Source organism: Poecilia formosa, unplaced genomic scaffold (genome assembly GCF_000485575.1).
Source record: "Poecilia formosa unplaced genomic scaffold, Poecilia_formosa-5.1.2 Scaffold354, whole genome shotgun sequence".
Classification (NCBI taxonomy): Eukaryota; Metazoa; Chordata; class Actinopteri; order Cyprinodontiformes; family Poeciliidae; genus Poecilia; species Poecilia formosa.
This window is the reverse complement of record NW_006800293.1, coordinates 396,153-412,893: the sequence shown is the minus strand read 5'-3', so window position 1 is coordinate 412,893 and position 16,741 is coordinate 396,153. Positions and strand designations below refer to the sequence as shown.

Genomic DNA, 16,741 nt, shown 5'->3' with positions numbered 1-16,741 from the left:
TATTTAAGTATTTAGAAATATTGCTTAGAAAATGGTTTGGTATTCCTCTGGTACTTTACTTCCAAATACATTATTTCAATTTCCTCCTTTTAAAGTTTTGTGAAAGATGACAAAACATATAGAAGATCGTCTCCCTGGCAAGGAGAGGTTGCAGGGTAAATTTTCTTACCTAACAGAAGTGAAACAATAAAGGGATGAATGGATGAATGCTGGTAGGTTTATCGTATCCTGCGTATATGCTTTTGTTTCATCATACAGAATAATGTTTCAATGACTGAATAAATATGTAATGTCTTAAAATGTATGGAATAATATTTTCATTTGTCACCATAAAAATTGTAGAAATTTCCTTTTATATAATCAGTGGGGATGGAATAAAATTTGACGTGTGATTAATAGTAAATATTACATATTTACTGATAATCAAAAGTAGGGAAATGTGGTGTAAAATTACTATTACTATAAGTTAACATCTGCTTATCATGTTATATGAAATGCTTGTGAACTCTCACCAAAAGAACTATTTGGGTTACATGCACAAGGTTGGAAGTTGTTTTCAACAGCTGCATCAGAACCAGACTGTCTCGCCAATGTTTTGAATTATTTTCCCTTGGTATAAGACTCATGTGTTGTCTCTGCCTGGCAGAGCTTTCCATCCAGAATTGCTTCATCATTGATTGTCCTGCGAGCTCTCTGAGTTGTGCACAATTCATAAATAAACCTGATTGAGTGATTTTACCTGAACAGTGCTTGGTAATGGTTTTTTTCCCTCAACAATGGTCAAAAACATTCAATGCTCTCAAGTAAAAGGCGTGGCAGTTTTAGCTAATGTTGGACCCATGAGCCCATGCTAACATTAGCATATTAGACTGCGAAGACTTTGATGCATCATCTTTTTGAAGAAAAATCATCCTGTAACCATATATGCGAGTAGTATATACAAATATTTTTGAAAAAAAAACTGGAAACGTACACCGGCTATAAGCCGCTGGTATCTCCACGGTTCTCGGTTTTAGATAAGTACGCAGCAGAGGGCAGAGGAAGAGGACTGCGTCCTAATAAATCTGCTTTTTATGCTCACACAAAGTCAGTGGTTAAAAATAAAAAAGAAAACGTAATTTTTATTAATTACACTTTCTGTGACAGCAGCCCAGTTCTTTTCAGACAAAGCCTCCTTGGTTTGTTTTAAAATGTCTTATCTTAATGAAAGCTCAACAGGCTGCTATAAAAGCAAACATTACACTAATTTATTATATCGCATGGCAAAGACCAGAGTCGACCAGTAGCAGACGTTTCCTTAGCAACGGGAAGTGTGCGATTCAAAATCAGTGACGTCACGCCCTTCCCGTGGTGCTTTGCAAACCCAAATTGAATGCTCGGTTAAAGAATACATTTGTATTCTGTTAATTCCCGTTTTAAAGGCATAAGAAAAGATCTGAGTTTGACACGCCTGGACAGAAGGAGCTCACCAGCACCCAAAGTGGAGAGTGTATCGGATAAAGGTAGGACTTATCGCGAGTGGAGATTGTTCACAAATAGTGTTGACAAAGCATTAGCTTGACAGCTATCTTTAGCTTAGCTTAGCTCTGTGCGCTAGGTGATTGGATTGTTTTTGTTTTGTTACTTGTTTTGTTTTTTACTACTGTGACTATCTATTGATGATAATTAACATGTAAAGCCAAATACAGGTAAATAAATCCGTGTGGTTAAGATGCAGTTTCAGATTTAAGTAAATAATTTTGTAGTGGCAAGTAGATTATAGTGGTGCTCTTATTAGCATCTATTTAGAATGAACTCAATCCCATATAAAATAAATGAATAATAATGTCACGTTAAATCCAAAGTTGACATGAGTTGGATACGGGACGAAGCAAACCTTTGAGTTGTCATTTCCTCACTCGGTTTTTTTGTTGTTGTTGTTGTTTTAGGATTTCACTTGATTTGACCGATTTATGACCGCAATGTATTATTTTCTGCCTCTTAATGAATAATAATAAATTAACCTTTTATGGTAATCAACAAAATGACATGCGTTCTAAAGACAGAACATGTAACCTATAATTTTGTGCAGCGTCATTTATAAAGTTAATTTAATTACTGTTAGACTAAAGCAGGGGTGTCAGACTCCAGTCCTTAAAAGCCGGTGTCCTGCAACTTTTAGATGTGCTTCTGCTGCGCCACACCTGAATAAAATAATTGTTAGCAAGGCTCTGGAGAACTTATCTACACAATGAGGAGGTAATTAAGCTATTTCATTCCAGTGTTTTCTTCCTGTGGCACATCTAAAGACTGCAGGACACCGACCCTTGAGGACTGTACTTTGACACATTTGGACTAAAGGGTCTTCTGAATGATAAAAAATTACAATTCATCAATTATTTACATTTCTAATCTTTGCTGCAACATATTGTGTTGTCTTTGCTTGTTTTGTTAAGGAATGATGGATCAGGACTATGAATGCCGGCTGCTCAGACAAATAAATATCCAAAACGAGAATGCAAGCCCCATAGTAAGTATGCAAGAAACTTACCTTTTCTTCTTTGCTCATTTTCTTTCCCCACAAAATTGTTTTAATTGAAGCTGGCAGAACATGGAGGAGAAAATAAGAAGTGGCACAAATTTAAGCAGGATTCAGGACTCGGCTTGTTCATTGATCTGTCATGAAAATGTCAAGGCAAAGATTCACTTTATGATGTTCACATGCTCTTTCGTTTTTATGTGTCCATTTTATTCTCTGTTTTTTTTTTAAAGTCTACTATTCTTGAGTTGAATAAATTTACAAGAATTCCAATGTAAGGTAATACATTCTATTCTATTCTCTGTGCTATTCCTCTATTAGCGTTATGGTATTTTTTTACATAAGTATTTAACTTTCTGAATATTTCTAAACACTTTTACTGCATGGTTTTGTACCATATCGCTGTTAAAAGTTGTAATAAGGAGACCATTTGCGATGGTCACAGATTTTCTGTGTTGCTCTTTGTCTGATCTGTCATTGTTTCCAACTCCCTCTGTGACATTTGGCATCTTATGCACAACATACTGAAGAGAAACTCCACCCAAAGATGATCTTTTGTGGTTTTAGTATTGCACAAAATGACATTCCTATGAGACTTTTTTGCTGAGAGGTTTTGTTCCATAAATATATAATGGCATTACACAATTGTGGATTTTTTCCACCACCTCCCAAAGGTACTTTACTGGGTTGAGATCTGGGCACATTGGGAGCCATTAGAGTAAATTTCTCTTGCTATGTTCAAGAAACCAGTTTGCGATGTAGTGAGCTTTGAGACGCGGTGCATAATTCTGATGGAAATAGCCATCTGAAGATTTGCAAACTGTAAATAAAGATATTGAGATTGGTCAACAATAACAGTTGGAATGATTTGGATTGAATTTATTTTCATTAAACCAAAAATCTTGTTTCTGATAGGAAACAAAACCAATATCTCACACAAGATAATAGGGCTAAAAAAATTATTTCTTCCTGTTTTTATTTAAATTTGGACAACAAATGGAACTAATGGACTCAAAGTGTGCAAAAAAAAAAAAAAAGTATCCTCTCTGCCATTACATCACCGCCAGCCTGAAACAGTGATATAAAGCTGTTCGGATCTGCGGTTTCACGTTGTTTTTCACCAGAGTCTGACACTGCCATCTGAATGCAACAGCTGAAATCAAGACTCATCAGACCAGGCAACAGTTTTCCAGGCTGTTATTGTTCCGTCTTGGTGAGCCTGTATTAACTGAAGCCTCAGTTTCCTGTTGTCAGCTGACAGGAGTGACACCCAGTGCAGTCTTCCACTACTTGGTGTCGGCATATTGTGCTCTGCGTTTAAGGGTTTCAATGAACAGTTGAGCTTTCTCTTTTGGTATCAACAAAGCAGTTTTGACTGCACAACTACCTCTCACTGGAGATTTTCTTTTTCATACCCTTCTTTGTAAATTCGAGAAATAGCTGTCCAAATTTTGGGCATCAGTTTCTGAAACGCTCGGTCAAGCCTGCCTGGCACCGGCCACCATTCCTCCGTCAGAGAAACTCAAGTTCCCTTTGTACTTCATCCTGATGCTTGTTTTGATCTTCAGCAAGACATCCAACATGCTTAGATGCTGTCACGTGATTGGCTGATTCCCTATTTGTGGAATCAGCATCTAAAGTGGCTGCTGAGTGTAACATCGTTAGCCTCGCAGCATAACTGCCTAAGTCATATTTTAACGTTTTTGGAAAACGAGAAAAAAACATAAATAAAATGTGGAAAAATATGTTCACAATTTATGGATTTTGGGTTCTGATAGGCTGAGTTGAAAGGCAATTAGACAGGGTGATGTAGGAGTTTAAGGAGATCAATATTATGCAGATATCTTACCATAACTTGGCCAAAATACAGTCTAGGCAATTACGGTATAAAGGCAACAACATGCCGTTGTAATTTATGTTTAATTGGTTTACAACATAAAATGTTGATTGAGCCAGACGGTTGCACTTTACTCTTTAGCTTCATGTTAGCAAACGCAATATAGAAGCTTTTTGGTCTGTTGCCTGTAAGTGTGCTTTCAGTTTGTAGAGTTGCTTGTTCAAATAAAGCATCTTCAGCCAGAGCTTCAAAATTTCGTAATCCTTTATTGTAAAGATAACTGGATTATCGACTCGTATTCAATATATTAGCATCTACAAAGTGCCTGTTTGACGAAAAGAAGCTAACTGATTGCATCAAATCGGCCTTTGTTTTTTTGGGTCCAATCCTCGGCTCTGAGAATGTAAAGGGCTTCAGGCGACAGTCAAGAAAACAGCAGCATCGGACGCAGAAAGTTGTGCCATCTGTCTTAACTAGTATGTTTAATTCATCATCATCGAACAATATTGACAATTCTCCCAAAAGATTAGTTGTAAACTGGCGCGAGACTAAGAATGGAAGAGCTTGTTACTGTCCATCTGTGTGAAGGTAAAATAGTCAACAGACGAGTTATTTGACCGTGACTCCGGGGTTGAGCCCGGAGTCACAGTCTCAACCCCGTGGCTCCAATCATTTGGCCTCATTGGCCAAATGATTGGCCTTTGTAAATGTTGCCTCCTGTTGTTAACACCTCAAATGAATGCACCATCTGCCACATAAATTATCCTCCTGTTTTGTTATTAAGATTTCAAGTCTGTGTCCAAGAGCCGTTTCTGTTTGGCCTCCAGTCAGAAAATGCCGTCCTCTCTCTTCCCTCGTGTAGAAAGCTGTGGGAGCGGTGCGATCTCTGACACCCACCAGCTCCCCACTGTCCTCGCCCAGCAAGCACGGCGATCGCTTCATTCCCTCCCGGGCGGGAGCCAACTGGAGTGTCAACTTCCACCGCATTAATGTGAGTCTGCCACTCGGCACCAGCGACTTCGCTGTCTGTCCTGGCAAACGCACAACGCTTCCAGAACCAAAGTGTTCAGTTTGTGCGCTTGGGGAAACATATTTCACGCTACTCGTTTTGTTCGATCTCCTGTTTAATGTCTAGCTCCGTCTTGTCTGTTTGTTTTGTTTTTCATTTTCTGATCCAGGAAATTGAAAAGTCGCACAGTCAAAATAGAAAAACCAAAGATGGGACAACCGACAGCAATAAAGGTACTATACATTTTGATTTTTTTTTTCTCTCTCTCTCTCAGCCTGGGATATTTTTGGCACAAATCCATAGCGGCATCCATTTCTCCTGACGTCTCAAAGCAGGCAATATCAAAGACGGATATCAGTCACTCTATTTTTTTCTCTTAAAGGATTCTGAGTCAGTCGAGGCAGAAAACGCTGTAAATGAAGACACAACTCTTGCATTGCAATTGCATCATTCTACCTTTGTTGGAAGACGTGAGCTGTGCTTTTCTAATTTTAAAAGCCCATGTTTATCATAAACGTTCAGTTAGAGCTGTTTTGTTATGTCAGCTTTTCATCTGTCACATAATCATTTCATCTTAAGTCTTAGTTTGGTAAATTTAACCCTTTTACCTTTTCTTTTTCTTTTTTTTTTTTCTTCAAGCAAAAATTATTATTTAGCTAAACATTGATGCCAAACTTTATTAACTATTTGCTATTTAACTACAAAGTATTGTTCTTCTGGGTTTGGAGACCTGATGGTTAGTTTTTTTGTTTTTATCCTAAAATAATGAACACCAGTTAAAAATTACATTTTGTGTTCACTTGTGTTGACTTTACCCAACATTTCAATTGGTTTGATTCTTTTAAACGCTGAAGTGCGAGAAGCAAACAAAAAAAGGGAGGCAAACACTTTTTCACACTGCTGATCTTCTGCTTGCGTGTAAGCGTAGAAAAGATTTGTTTGCAAAGAGCCTCACTCTACCAAAAGTGTTAAATTCAAAATAAAAAATCATTTTAAAAGCATCATGCGTTATGAAAGGGGCCTCGGTTTGGCTGGGGAGCCTCTCTGGTTCAGCTCTGCCTGAACGGGAACTACTGGAATACGAACATTACAGCTGCTGCGTATGAATTTGAGGCGCCTGACCTGATTCGAGCGTGTTTGAGCTTGTACTAAAACATCCTTGTTGAAAGCTCTCGTGAAGCGGTAACTTTTCTGTTTGGCCGTCTTCTGTTGAATGAACACGAAGTGGAGGAAATATTTATCTGATCGCAGCCGTTTTATGAGCTTGCTCACCTGGAAAGAAAGGAAGGGTTTTAGTGAAGTGAGGTGTCGATCCCCTGCGACCCTGCCAGGTTTCATGCGTCTGTTTGGCACAGAGGTCAAACGCAGAGTAAATCCTTTCATGTCAGCTATCACCGTGGAAAGGCAGGAGATGTTAAAGGCGTAAGATGGGAGATCTGAGCTGGGTGTAAATCTTGCAACTATCTGTGTTTTTTTTTGTTTTTATTCAGAAATGTTGGAAAAACTTGTGATGCCAAAAAATCAGGGAGTTTTTGTTCCTGTTACGACATGAATTCAACACATTTATGGACTAATAGATGGGAGCCATGAGTCATAAAATGTCGTGTGTGAACATTCCTCCCATAACGGAGGCACTGATTGGTCAGTGGTGACCCAGGACGCATCGCCAGGGCAACAAGGAGGCGGCTAAGGGAGATCCACGTTAATGCCGTTGAGGCTCCTAGTAGGTCTCCGCACCTTAGTCCTCCAAAAATGTACTGAGTGAGCCGTAGCTTTGTGTTGCTTAGCAGCCGCCACTAAACCTAAAGGATTTGGAGTATTTCTGAACAGAGGAGGGAACCAGAATCCTTCCTGAGAGGTTTGCCAACCTGGTGACCAGCCGAACAAAATCTCTGAGCCGTGCTTGGCAACAAAGCTGTCGCTATGAAGCCCTTAGTCGTGTTTTTCTGAAGAATAACATCAGTATTATTTTATTTTCCCCAGTAGAGTTTAAATTGTGAAGTTTCATTAATGATAAATCATTAATTGTTTATATTAAACAATATACATCAGAGAAGACAGCAAGTCTTTGCACCATAACAGATTTTATTTATTGGTTTTAGATGTGCATTTAGAGCTGATTTTTTTTTTTTTTTTTAATCTAATATTTTTGGACTGTTTCCTCGAGCTTCTCCTTCTTAAGCCAGTTTTGATGACTTGACCTCTCTTTTATTTACAAAGCGTGAGAAGGCATATAGAATAAGGGAACCGGTATTAAACACAGCTCAGGCAAATATCCTCGATAAAATTGTGAGAGGGAGCAGTGAAATTGCAGAGGGAGCACTGTGAATTCATGTTTAATTTTGACAGCCCGGTTAGATTTTTCACCTCTCGTCTGCGTCTCTGTCGTCAGTGGACGGTCTGGCTTACTCCGCTCTGCTGAAGAACGAGCTGCTGGGAGCGGGAATCGAGAAGGTTCAAGACCCTCAGTCTGAAGACCGTCGATTGCAGCCGTCTACTCCTGCCAAGAGGAGCCTTTTTAGCGTAAGCAAAGAGAACGGCTGTAACTCATATTTGTTCATTTTAAGCGGGGGACTTCCTCCAAGTTATTTGCCGTTTGTGTTTCGTAGTATTCTGTAAGTACGAAGAGGGCTCTACCGGAAGAAGACGGCAACACGGTTTCCCCCTATTCTTTATCACCTGTCAGCAGCAACAGGTAAACACTTTTATTCCAGAATCGAGGAGTTATTTTTTTGTTGTTGTTGCTGTGATTTTTATTTTTTTTCTTCACTTATAATTTTGCTCTGCAGCCAAAAATTGCTACGGTCACCAAGAAAGCCTACACGCAAGATTTCCAAAATTCCCTTTAAAGTTTTAGATGCTCCAGAGCTTCAGGATGACTTCTACCTCAACCTGGTGGACTGGTCGTCTCTGAACGTGCTCAGCGTGGGGCTGGGTACCTGTGTCTACCTGTGGAGCGCCTGCACCAGCCAGGTGTGCGACGCCTCTTTCTAGTCTGGCTTTGAAAAGTTTTCCGATCCTTGTGTTGCGTGAATCGGGAATTTATTTATTTATTTATTTATCTTTTTTTGTTTCCTAGGTGACGCGTCTTTGCGACCTCTCTGTAGAAGGAGATTCGGTGACGTCAGTCGGCTGGTCAGAGAGGGTACGTCCCCCATCCTTCTTACAAAAAAAATTAAATGAACCTTTCTTAACACAAAAAGACGGCGCTCTAAAATAAGTTTTCTCCAGAAATCAAATCAAATTTTATTTTAGTTCAGTTTTAGGTATTTGCAATTACTGCATACCAGAAAAAAAGTCCTATTTATAAGTTGAAATGTTGAAAGGGCAATTAAATTCATACTTGTGCATCTACAAAGAAAAATGCATTATTAGAATGTGAAGTATGATGGGACTTAATTGGAAATGCACAAAATTAGATTAGATTAATTAGATTAGATTAATATATTTATATTTGCACAATATAAGCACTGTTTAAAAAAAATATTGGGCTAAAACTTGACTAGAAGATTTATTCTATGGTTATGAGCCCAACCAGTGAATACATACAGGACAGAGACAAACAAGAATACACAATGTACAGTTGAGTTAATCTAAATAAAGGAGACGATGGTTGACCTGCTGAGGAAATAAAGGAAATGAGCAGGGTGCAGACTCCAGTCAGAATGTAACAAGCGCAGACTCCGCCCTGTTCCACTCGAGCAGCAGCGATTGGTTCCTATCAATCACGCATCCCAACCAAAGCGACAGGATGGAGCCGGAAGACATTGAACAAAAGCTAAAAACAGGAGAAGGTTTACTTCTTACTTAAATGATGGCCTAAAAGAAAAAAAAAAAGCAGTAAAATCTTAATTAAAATAATATATCGGGTTTCTTCTGGCTCTGGTCTATAATTAAAGTTAATCAGTAGTGTTAGATTGGGCTAAGACACAATGCCTGCTGGTCGAGTTGGATTTTTTATTTTTATTTTTAGACCCAATGTAAACTCCACTCGACATTGGGTCCAAATGTAGACCGTGATTAAAAAGTCGTGGTCTAAATAGTTCACTATTTAAAAATCAAGTTTCTATTCTGGTCGATGGGAGTCGTATTAAAGCTACCCAGGATTTATAGAGAAAGGCCACTGAAATAGAAACGGATCCATTATCCATTGTTGAGCTGAGCACAACATTTCTATTCCTCTTTTTCAATAATTAAATGAAACATTTAAGGTTTAAATGCGTCATCTGACTCCACAATCACACCTCTGTTTCGGCTGAGCTGTGTTTGACAAAACACAGCTCAGCTCAGCTCATCACAGTGGTGTTGTTTTTAGGGTAACCTGGTAGCGGTGGGCACTCACAAGGGCTACGTCCAGATTTGGGACGCGGCAGCAGGGAAGAAGCTCTCTGTGTTGGAGGGACACACGGCCAGAGTGGGTGAGTTGACAGTCAGACAGATGGAGGAGGAGTTGGTGCGAAGACGAATTTATTAGAAGCTTTGAATATTTCCTAGCAGTTATCAGTGTCTCTCGTTCTCACCCAGTGAATCATCTCCCCTTCGACCTGCCTTTCGTTTTTTTTTTTTTTTTTTTTTTTTTTCTTTTCTGTTTTTTGCTGCCAGGTGCTTTGGCGTGGAACGCCGACCAGCTGTCGTCTGGAAGCCGCGATCGTGTGATCCTGCAGCGGGACATCAGAGCGCCACCTCTGCAGTCGGAGCGCCGTCTCCAGGGCCACAGGCAGGAAGTCTGCGGGCTCAAGTGGAGCACGGACCACCAGCTGCTGGCTTCAGGCGGAAACGATAACAAGGTGGGCAAGAAGAAGAGGATCTTAGCTGTTCCTCTGACGGCCGCACATCTGGAGAGCAACCTGATATCCTGCATTTCCCCCGTTTCCATAGCTACTGGTGTGGAACCACTCGAGCGTGCTGCCCGTGCAGCAATACACAGAGCACTTGGCTGCAGTGAAGGCCATCGCCTGGTCGCCCCACCAGCACGGCCTGCTGGCCTCGGGTGGCGGCACGGCTGACCGCTGCATCCGCTTCTGGAACACTCTGACCGGCCAGCCGCTGCAGTGCACCGACACCGGCTCTCAGGTCTGCAACCTGGCCTGGTCCAAGCACACCAATGAACTGGTGAGTCCTCTGACTCTTCTGAGGCCGTTGATGTGAAAGGAAATCGTTGCAAAGGAGGGAGGGGGGGAGTAAAGTTGGTTGCAGATGTGTTGGTGACTCAAAGCTCAGCTTGGAAATGACTAAAGGATTTTAGATCAGGCTTTTTTTTATTTTTGTGAATCTTTCACTTTTCACTAAAACAGTAGGAATTGTTGCTGTTCCTTAAATATTTGACTTTTGCCAGGATACAAAGTGTTTCTTTGAATGTTGTGACCCTACCTTTAGCTTTTTTTTGTTTTGTTTTGTTTTTTTTTACTGATTTTATTCAATACCTACTGTACGCTCCTGTCTGCTTCTGAGCCACATTCCCTCCTCATTTGTTTGCTTTTCTTTTGTTTGTTGTTCTCTCCAGGTTAGCACACACGGTTATTCCCAAAACCAGATCCTGGTTTGGAAGTATCCCTCTTTAACCCAAGTGGCAAAACTCACCGGGCATTCCTACAGAGTACTCTACCTGGTGAGCAATTTATCCAGAGATTTAACCACCATAAACAAGAAAAGGGTCTGATTGGAACCATAGAAGAAAATTATTATAAGAAGTTGGTGAAAGATCGTAACAAGTATAGGGGAATCTTTGCTTGAATATTATTTAATGTGTACATATTTTAAATTTGAGAGGATAATAATTAAATTTGTCACCAGACCCAAAATCTGCTACAATATCCTTTGCAGAGGGTTCAAGTAGTTTAATCTTTCCATCAAATTCACCCTCAAAATGAATTTCTTTATTTTAATTGTTTATATTTAAATTATTCAATGTTGTTAAAATTCATTTAAAGTATCCAAATTAGGGCGTCCTAATGTTTTTCTTCTCACGTGATCGTAGATGCTGTTTGCAGTATTCTGGCTCCAGGCAAAGAGCTGATTGTGGTTTTGATCCTAGTTAAATTGCTCTGGTGGTTTTCTGTCTTCAGAGCCGCTTTAATAAATTTTACCTGTGAAGTCAAACCGCCAACAAAAAAAAAAAATCCGGAACAGAGCCGAGAGAGAGGGTCAAACATTTTACTGGTGGAGACATTTGCAGTGATGTAATGCGATGGCACCATGTTGCTGTGGGAAGCCGAGCCGTTTCTTTTACAGAACCCGTTAAGATCTGGTTCTCATTCCGGCCCCTGGTTGGGCGATGGAGCTGCTTTGCTGGAAAATAACAAATAGACAGTCAGCTTTTCTGGAACGTAGCTAGAATAATAACGGTATAACTCCGAGGTTCACGCTGTGCACCGGATGTGTAATAAGGCGCTCTGTGCAGGCCATGTCACCCGATGGAGAAGCCATCGTGACCGGGGCGGGAGATGAAACGCTTCGGTTCTGGAACGTCTTCAGTAAAATGAGATCCACTAAGGTAGCAACCCAACACTTTTTTTTTTTTTTTAAACGTTCCATTCTCCTAAAATGCAACAACATGGCATTTTAAAACGATATGTTTGTGATTCCTCCCCCTCAGGAATCTGTGTCGGTGCTGAACCTCTTCACCAGGATCCGGTAGTCTGTTCTGCAAGGGAGCGGCGGCGGGAAGCGGGGAGTCATCTCTGCACACATCACGTTGTGAATGGACCATCTTCAGGAGGGGAGGCGGCGGCGGGCGGGGGCTCCCTTCCCCTCCGCTTCCCTTGAATAATTTAGCCGTGTTGTAGCCGAGGTTGGGAGGTGCTGCAGAGACGCACAGTCAGGTTGTGGAGAGCCGAGCCGAGGGGAGGAGTACAGCGCACACAGAGAGTGAACCTCTGCCTCTGCAAACAGACCTGTGGTGCCCGACCACGGGGAGCGTTCCGGAGCCGTCTGTGTGATTGTTTTGTTTACAAACTGACTCTGTGCATACCTGCCAAAATATATTACGTTTGTCCTTTTGATTGTTTGTTTTATTTATTTTTAACACTTTTTTTTTAAAGGTATATTCCTATAATTCTGGAGGATTTATTTTCATGTCCGTAGCTTTCAGTCTAATGTCTGGATTTGTTCAGATTTGTTAAAAGGAAATCCTTTTTTTTGTTTGTTTGTTTGTTTTTGGAGAGGTTCTGATGCGTCACGGATAAGGACTACAAATAACATCAACCGTTTTGCTTTGAAATCTCAAGACAAATCAATTTCATTTAAAAAAAAAGCCTTATTTTTTTTTAACAGAGTTCATTTTAGGATACTAAATGTTCAGGCATTATTATTATTATCATAAGTTAAAGAAGAAAAGGACTAATGGAAAACTGTACATGAGGACAATATTACAGGAGTAACTCTTGTGAAGCTATATTGTTTTTAGTCCGTCATGTATGGGATTCTTTTTTTTTAATCATCTTATTATCCTTTAGTTCATTTGTGGATTATTGAACAAGGAATATTTAAAAAAAAAAAAAAAAAGTCATTTCGGTTCATTGGTGTACTTTGTAACCACGACTGAACTTTACGGTTTAAAAAAAGAAACGGAACGAATAATCCGAAAACAAATTATGTTTGCAGAACTTTTGCGTTGTCTACTGAGACGCTCGAGCCCAACGCACTTCAGCCATGCTTTTTGGATAAACATATTTTACCGTATCATATCACCTGCTTTCATTTTCTCCCTGGAGTGTCGAGGAGCCGAGGTGCCAGGCTTAAATGAACGACTTTTATTTTTCTATACAGTGAAGCATGTTTGAGGAAAAGATGAGCAGATTTGCTGCAAACATCCCATTTGATGCCACTTCAAACTTATCCTGCCAATTTAAATTATGGAAAGACTGTCTGAGTGGGAAAACTTTCTGTACCAAGATCTGATCAGCAAATAAATGCCCATGTCTTGTCAAGTCGGCCACGGCTGTTTTGTTTCAAATCCCAGTTTTCGGTAAATGGACTGAACTTTTATAGCAACTTTCTAGTCAGATTCAGCTGCAGTCTTAAACGTCCGTATAACGTTCCTGTATGCGTTTCTTTTAATGTTGTGCTTTTTGATTTACAGAGTCCTTTTCTCAGATTTCTTTAAATAAATATTGTAAGTTCATAAAATTATATATACATATTTATTTTATTTTCAAGATCACTCAGCTTGACTATTTTGGCCCCCTGTGGCAAAAATGAAATGTCTTGACTCTGGTCTAGACCCTCAAATCCGATATTCAGTGTCTGACATACTAATGAGGATGTTATGTTGTATTTGAGTTCCATTCATTTATCATTTATTTCCCCATCATCCATCACCAATCTCAACACTTTCTAGCTGCCGTCTCCTTTTCTGCGCCAAATCCAAACACCAGAGGGAGCCACTCAAATCCACATCTGCTTCCACACCCCTGCATTCAACCTTAAACAAATTACATTGAAGGTAAAGTTCAGATACTCCCTGTGATTCAGACTTTGTTAAAAAAAAAAAAAAAAAAACTGGCAGGAATCGTGATCTTTGACTCTCGCAGCAGAGCATCCAGTTTAATTTTTAGCGAGAGTTCAGATTAAAACCCGCATTCGTTAGGATAAGAGTTTGTAGCCGTGAAGCATTTTCTGCATCGCCTTGTTTCTTGGGAGTCGGTAAATTTCCATCATATTCCTGGAGCAGCCCACACACAGAAGCTTAGTTTTGACCCAGAGGATGGAGCATAATAAATGTTCTCAGCCTTAAAACGCTCCCACACCTCTGCAGGTGCCCTGCAGCTTATCCAAATTCACTGTCACCCATTAAAGCAGCAAATGGATGTTATGAACAACAGCTGAAGGGCCCAAATACATGCAGAAATGATGGGTGAATAATTACACTCCTTTTTTTTGTTGTTTCTTGTTTTAATTTACACATCACAAATAGATTTCAGCATTTAAGCTGAAAAAGTTGAATTTAATAAGAAAAAAACACAATCACAACTAACTGAGTTACTCTGAAATAATAAAAAAACAAAATTAAGGTGTTCTGCTTTTTTTTTTTTTTTGTGCCAGGTTCTGTGGGCCCGGGTGACTCAGCTTCTATCAACACCAAAGAGCCCGAGCCTTTCTTCCCTTTCGGACTCCATTATAATGTCATCGGAATAACATGCCTGCTCCATTATAGTGATCAGATAAATCATCAGAATGGAGGACTTTCAGCACAGTCTTCCTGCTCATCACGGTGGGCAGATGTTAACATTAAGCCCCCTGAAAGCACTGGGGAAAGGGGAACTCTAATATGCATAATCCTACCTCCTGATGTTCCCATCAAGAGACTCAGAGTGGGATGCACATTATTCCACCAAAGCCCTTCGACACGGAGAACAGGATCTTTCCCCAGGTTCCTCCCTAAGCCCGACTCTTGTGTGTTCTTGATAACTAGGCGAGAGTGATATCAAAGGAACAAAGCTTCTGTGATCACCGTTAGCTGCAGCAACCAGACTCCTTCTTCTTTATTTATTTTTTTCCTCCTTTTGCCCATTTTGTCCGTGAGGGCCCTGTTTACACGTAGAGAAAAGTCGCTCACCTCTGTTCTGCCTTTTTTCTTTTCACCTTCTATTAAAACGTGGGGGGTGTTGGGTGTTTTTCCACAGCCTGGAAACTGCAATGAGCTGTCAAATGACTTCTGCTGCTCTGATTTAAATAGCTCAGTATTCTAATGGTGCTTCAACATGTTCATTAGGTGGGAAAAAAGGAAAGTGAGCCACGCTCATGCAGGATGTGAAAGAGAAACAGAGAAGAATTGATTTCTATTTAAGACATCCCAGACAAAGTGAAAAAAAGGTACTTTGGAGGAGTGATTACCTCTGAGCTTGACGTTTTGCAATGGGGAAACTCGGTAAAACGTGTTGCGTGTGTTAGTTTTTAAACACGTGTGTGGATAAAGCGATTATAACAGTGCATTATCTATCTTAGCTGTTACGTACAGAACTAGAAACTCACCCTTATCTTAATGAACATCAAATCATTTCTATTTATAAATATAACCAAGTGACGATATCATTTTTTATTCTTTTTTCTTTTCTTTGTTTAACTGAATTACAAACCTAAATCTGCCAGGGGTACGGCTAGTTTTGGACTTCACTGTAATTTCTTTAGATTTTATTTTATATTTTTAGCTTCTTTTTTTTTCTTCTTCAGAAATGAGTGTTGCATTGTGGTGCAGGTGTTAGAGTGCTGCTGTTTTGCAGCAAAAAAAAAAAAAAAAAAAAATTACTTTTAGGGGTTCAAATCCCTGACTAAGTTCCTTCTGCTCTGCCCCTGCATGTGTGAGTTCTCAGTGTTTTCTCTTTCCACAGATATGCCACCAGTTTAAATTTCTCTTAGTGTGAGCGTGTGCATTCTCTGTGTTGACCTCTGGCAGTCAGATGACCTACCAGCCCTCAATGGTAAGTTAACATAATTTGAGCTTTTCTAGCAGCCAATCATATGCACACCACAAGGTTCACCGTCGAGTCCAGGAACAATCAACATGTGACAAGAGGATCTGGAATTGAACACACAACTTTCCATTTGCTCTAGCCCATTATTCGCCCCATTTGTAACTAATTTATTAATCACATTGAAAGAAAGCAAATTGAAAACAATGAGTAAAAAATAACTGCTGGTCCAAATCAAACTGCTGGTCCAAATCAAACAGTGCACAAAGTGCTTAATGTGTAAAAAGTTTAACAAGCATCTTTGTGTTCAGTCATGACAATTTTTTTCTTTTTCTTTTTTTAGCTCCCTTGAAAAAAATGCTTGTCCGAATGAACCGCTGTGCTGTTTTTGAAGCTGCAACTGCTGTAAGATGGCAGAGGTTCTGCGTTCGCCTTGGCCCCAGTCTGTCTGCCCATTAGATGGAAAACTAGTTAGAAAATGCCAAGCTCGTGCCAAGAAAGACATGATGAGGCCTGGAAGAATGTAGCCTGAGTGGTCCGATGAGGAATGAACAACTCAAATGGAGGTGTAAAGATTATACGGACAAAACCAGAGGAGGAGGTTTTCTGGTCCAGCAGCTTCAGGCTGAGACGTTCTGAGAAACAAGAGGCTGTTTGTGAGCAGCAGCTCTCAGGAGTCCAGCACTTGTGAGGACGAACCTCAGCATTTAATGTCGTTACTTCCCAGAGAAACTTCTCCAGGTTGAAGTTTCTCACCGAGAAACTTGGGCCTGTTTGTGTCGCAGAAGGACATCTTCCACTCCATCGCAGTGAGCTTTCAGAAACCTTGACGTTCTTATAGTCCTTAAAAAGTGTTAATTATAAATATTTCTTCAGGTTTTCTGATGGCTTTTGCAGGGTTTTTTTTGTGTGTGTGTGTGTGTGTGTGTGTGTGTGTGTGTGTGTGTGTGTGTGTGTGTGTGTGGACA

At 40.1% G+C, this 16,741-nt stretch overlaps 1 protein-coding gene across 1 annotated transcript; it reads left to right on the top strand.

Annotated features, from left to right (window-relative positions):
- The first annotated feature begins 1,312 nt into the window (after nt 1-1,312).
- On the top strand, nt 1,313-13,292 carry fzr1a (fizzy/cell division cycle 20 related 1a). Its single transcript, XM_007574512.2, has 14 exons — nt 1,313-1,502; nt 2,436-2,509; nt 5,218-5,346; nt 5,534-5,597; nt 7,757-7,887; nt 7,974-8,059; nt 8,154-8,337; nt 8,444-8,509; nt 9,680-9,782; nt 9,967-10,151; nt 10,243-10,476; nt 10,868-10,972; nt 11,765-11,857; nt 11,960-13,292. The coding sequence occupies exons 2-14, from the start codon at nt 2,438-2,440 to the stop codon at nt 11,999-12,001; spliced, it is 1,494 nt and encodes a 497-aa protein (XP_007574574.1). The 5' UTR covers nt 1,313-1,502; nt 2,436-2,437; the 3' UTR covers nt 12,002-13,292.
- The last annotated feature ends 3,449 nt before the right edge of the window (nt 13,293-16,741 follow it).

Bases quoted from the DNA above. Each gene is read 5' to 3' on its own strand.
- fzr1a (XM_007574512.2), top strand. From the start codon at position 2,438: ATGATGGATCAGGACTATGAATGCCGGCTGCTCAGACAAATAAATATC. The intron at 9,783-9,966 runs GTGAGTTGACAG...TTTTGCTGCCAG, and splicing joins GGGACACACGGCCAGAGTGG to GTGCTTTGGCGTGGAACGCC. The intron at 10,152-10,242 runs GTGGGCAAGAAG...CCGTTTCCATAG, and splicing joins CAGGCGGAAACGATAACAAG to CTACTGGTGTGGAACCACTC.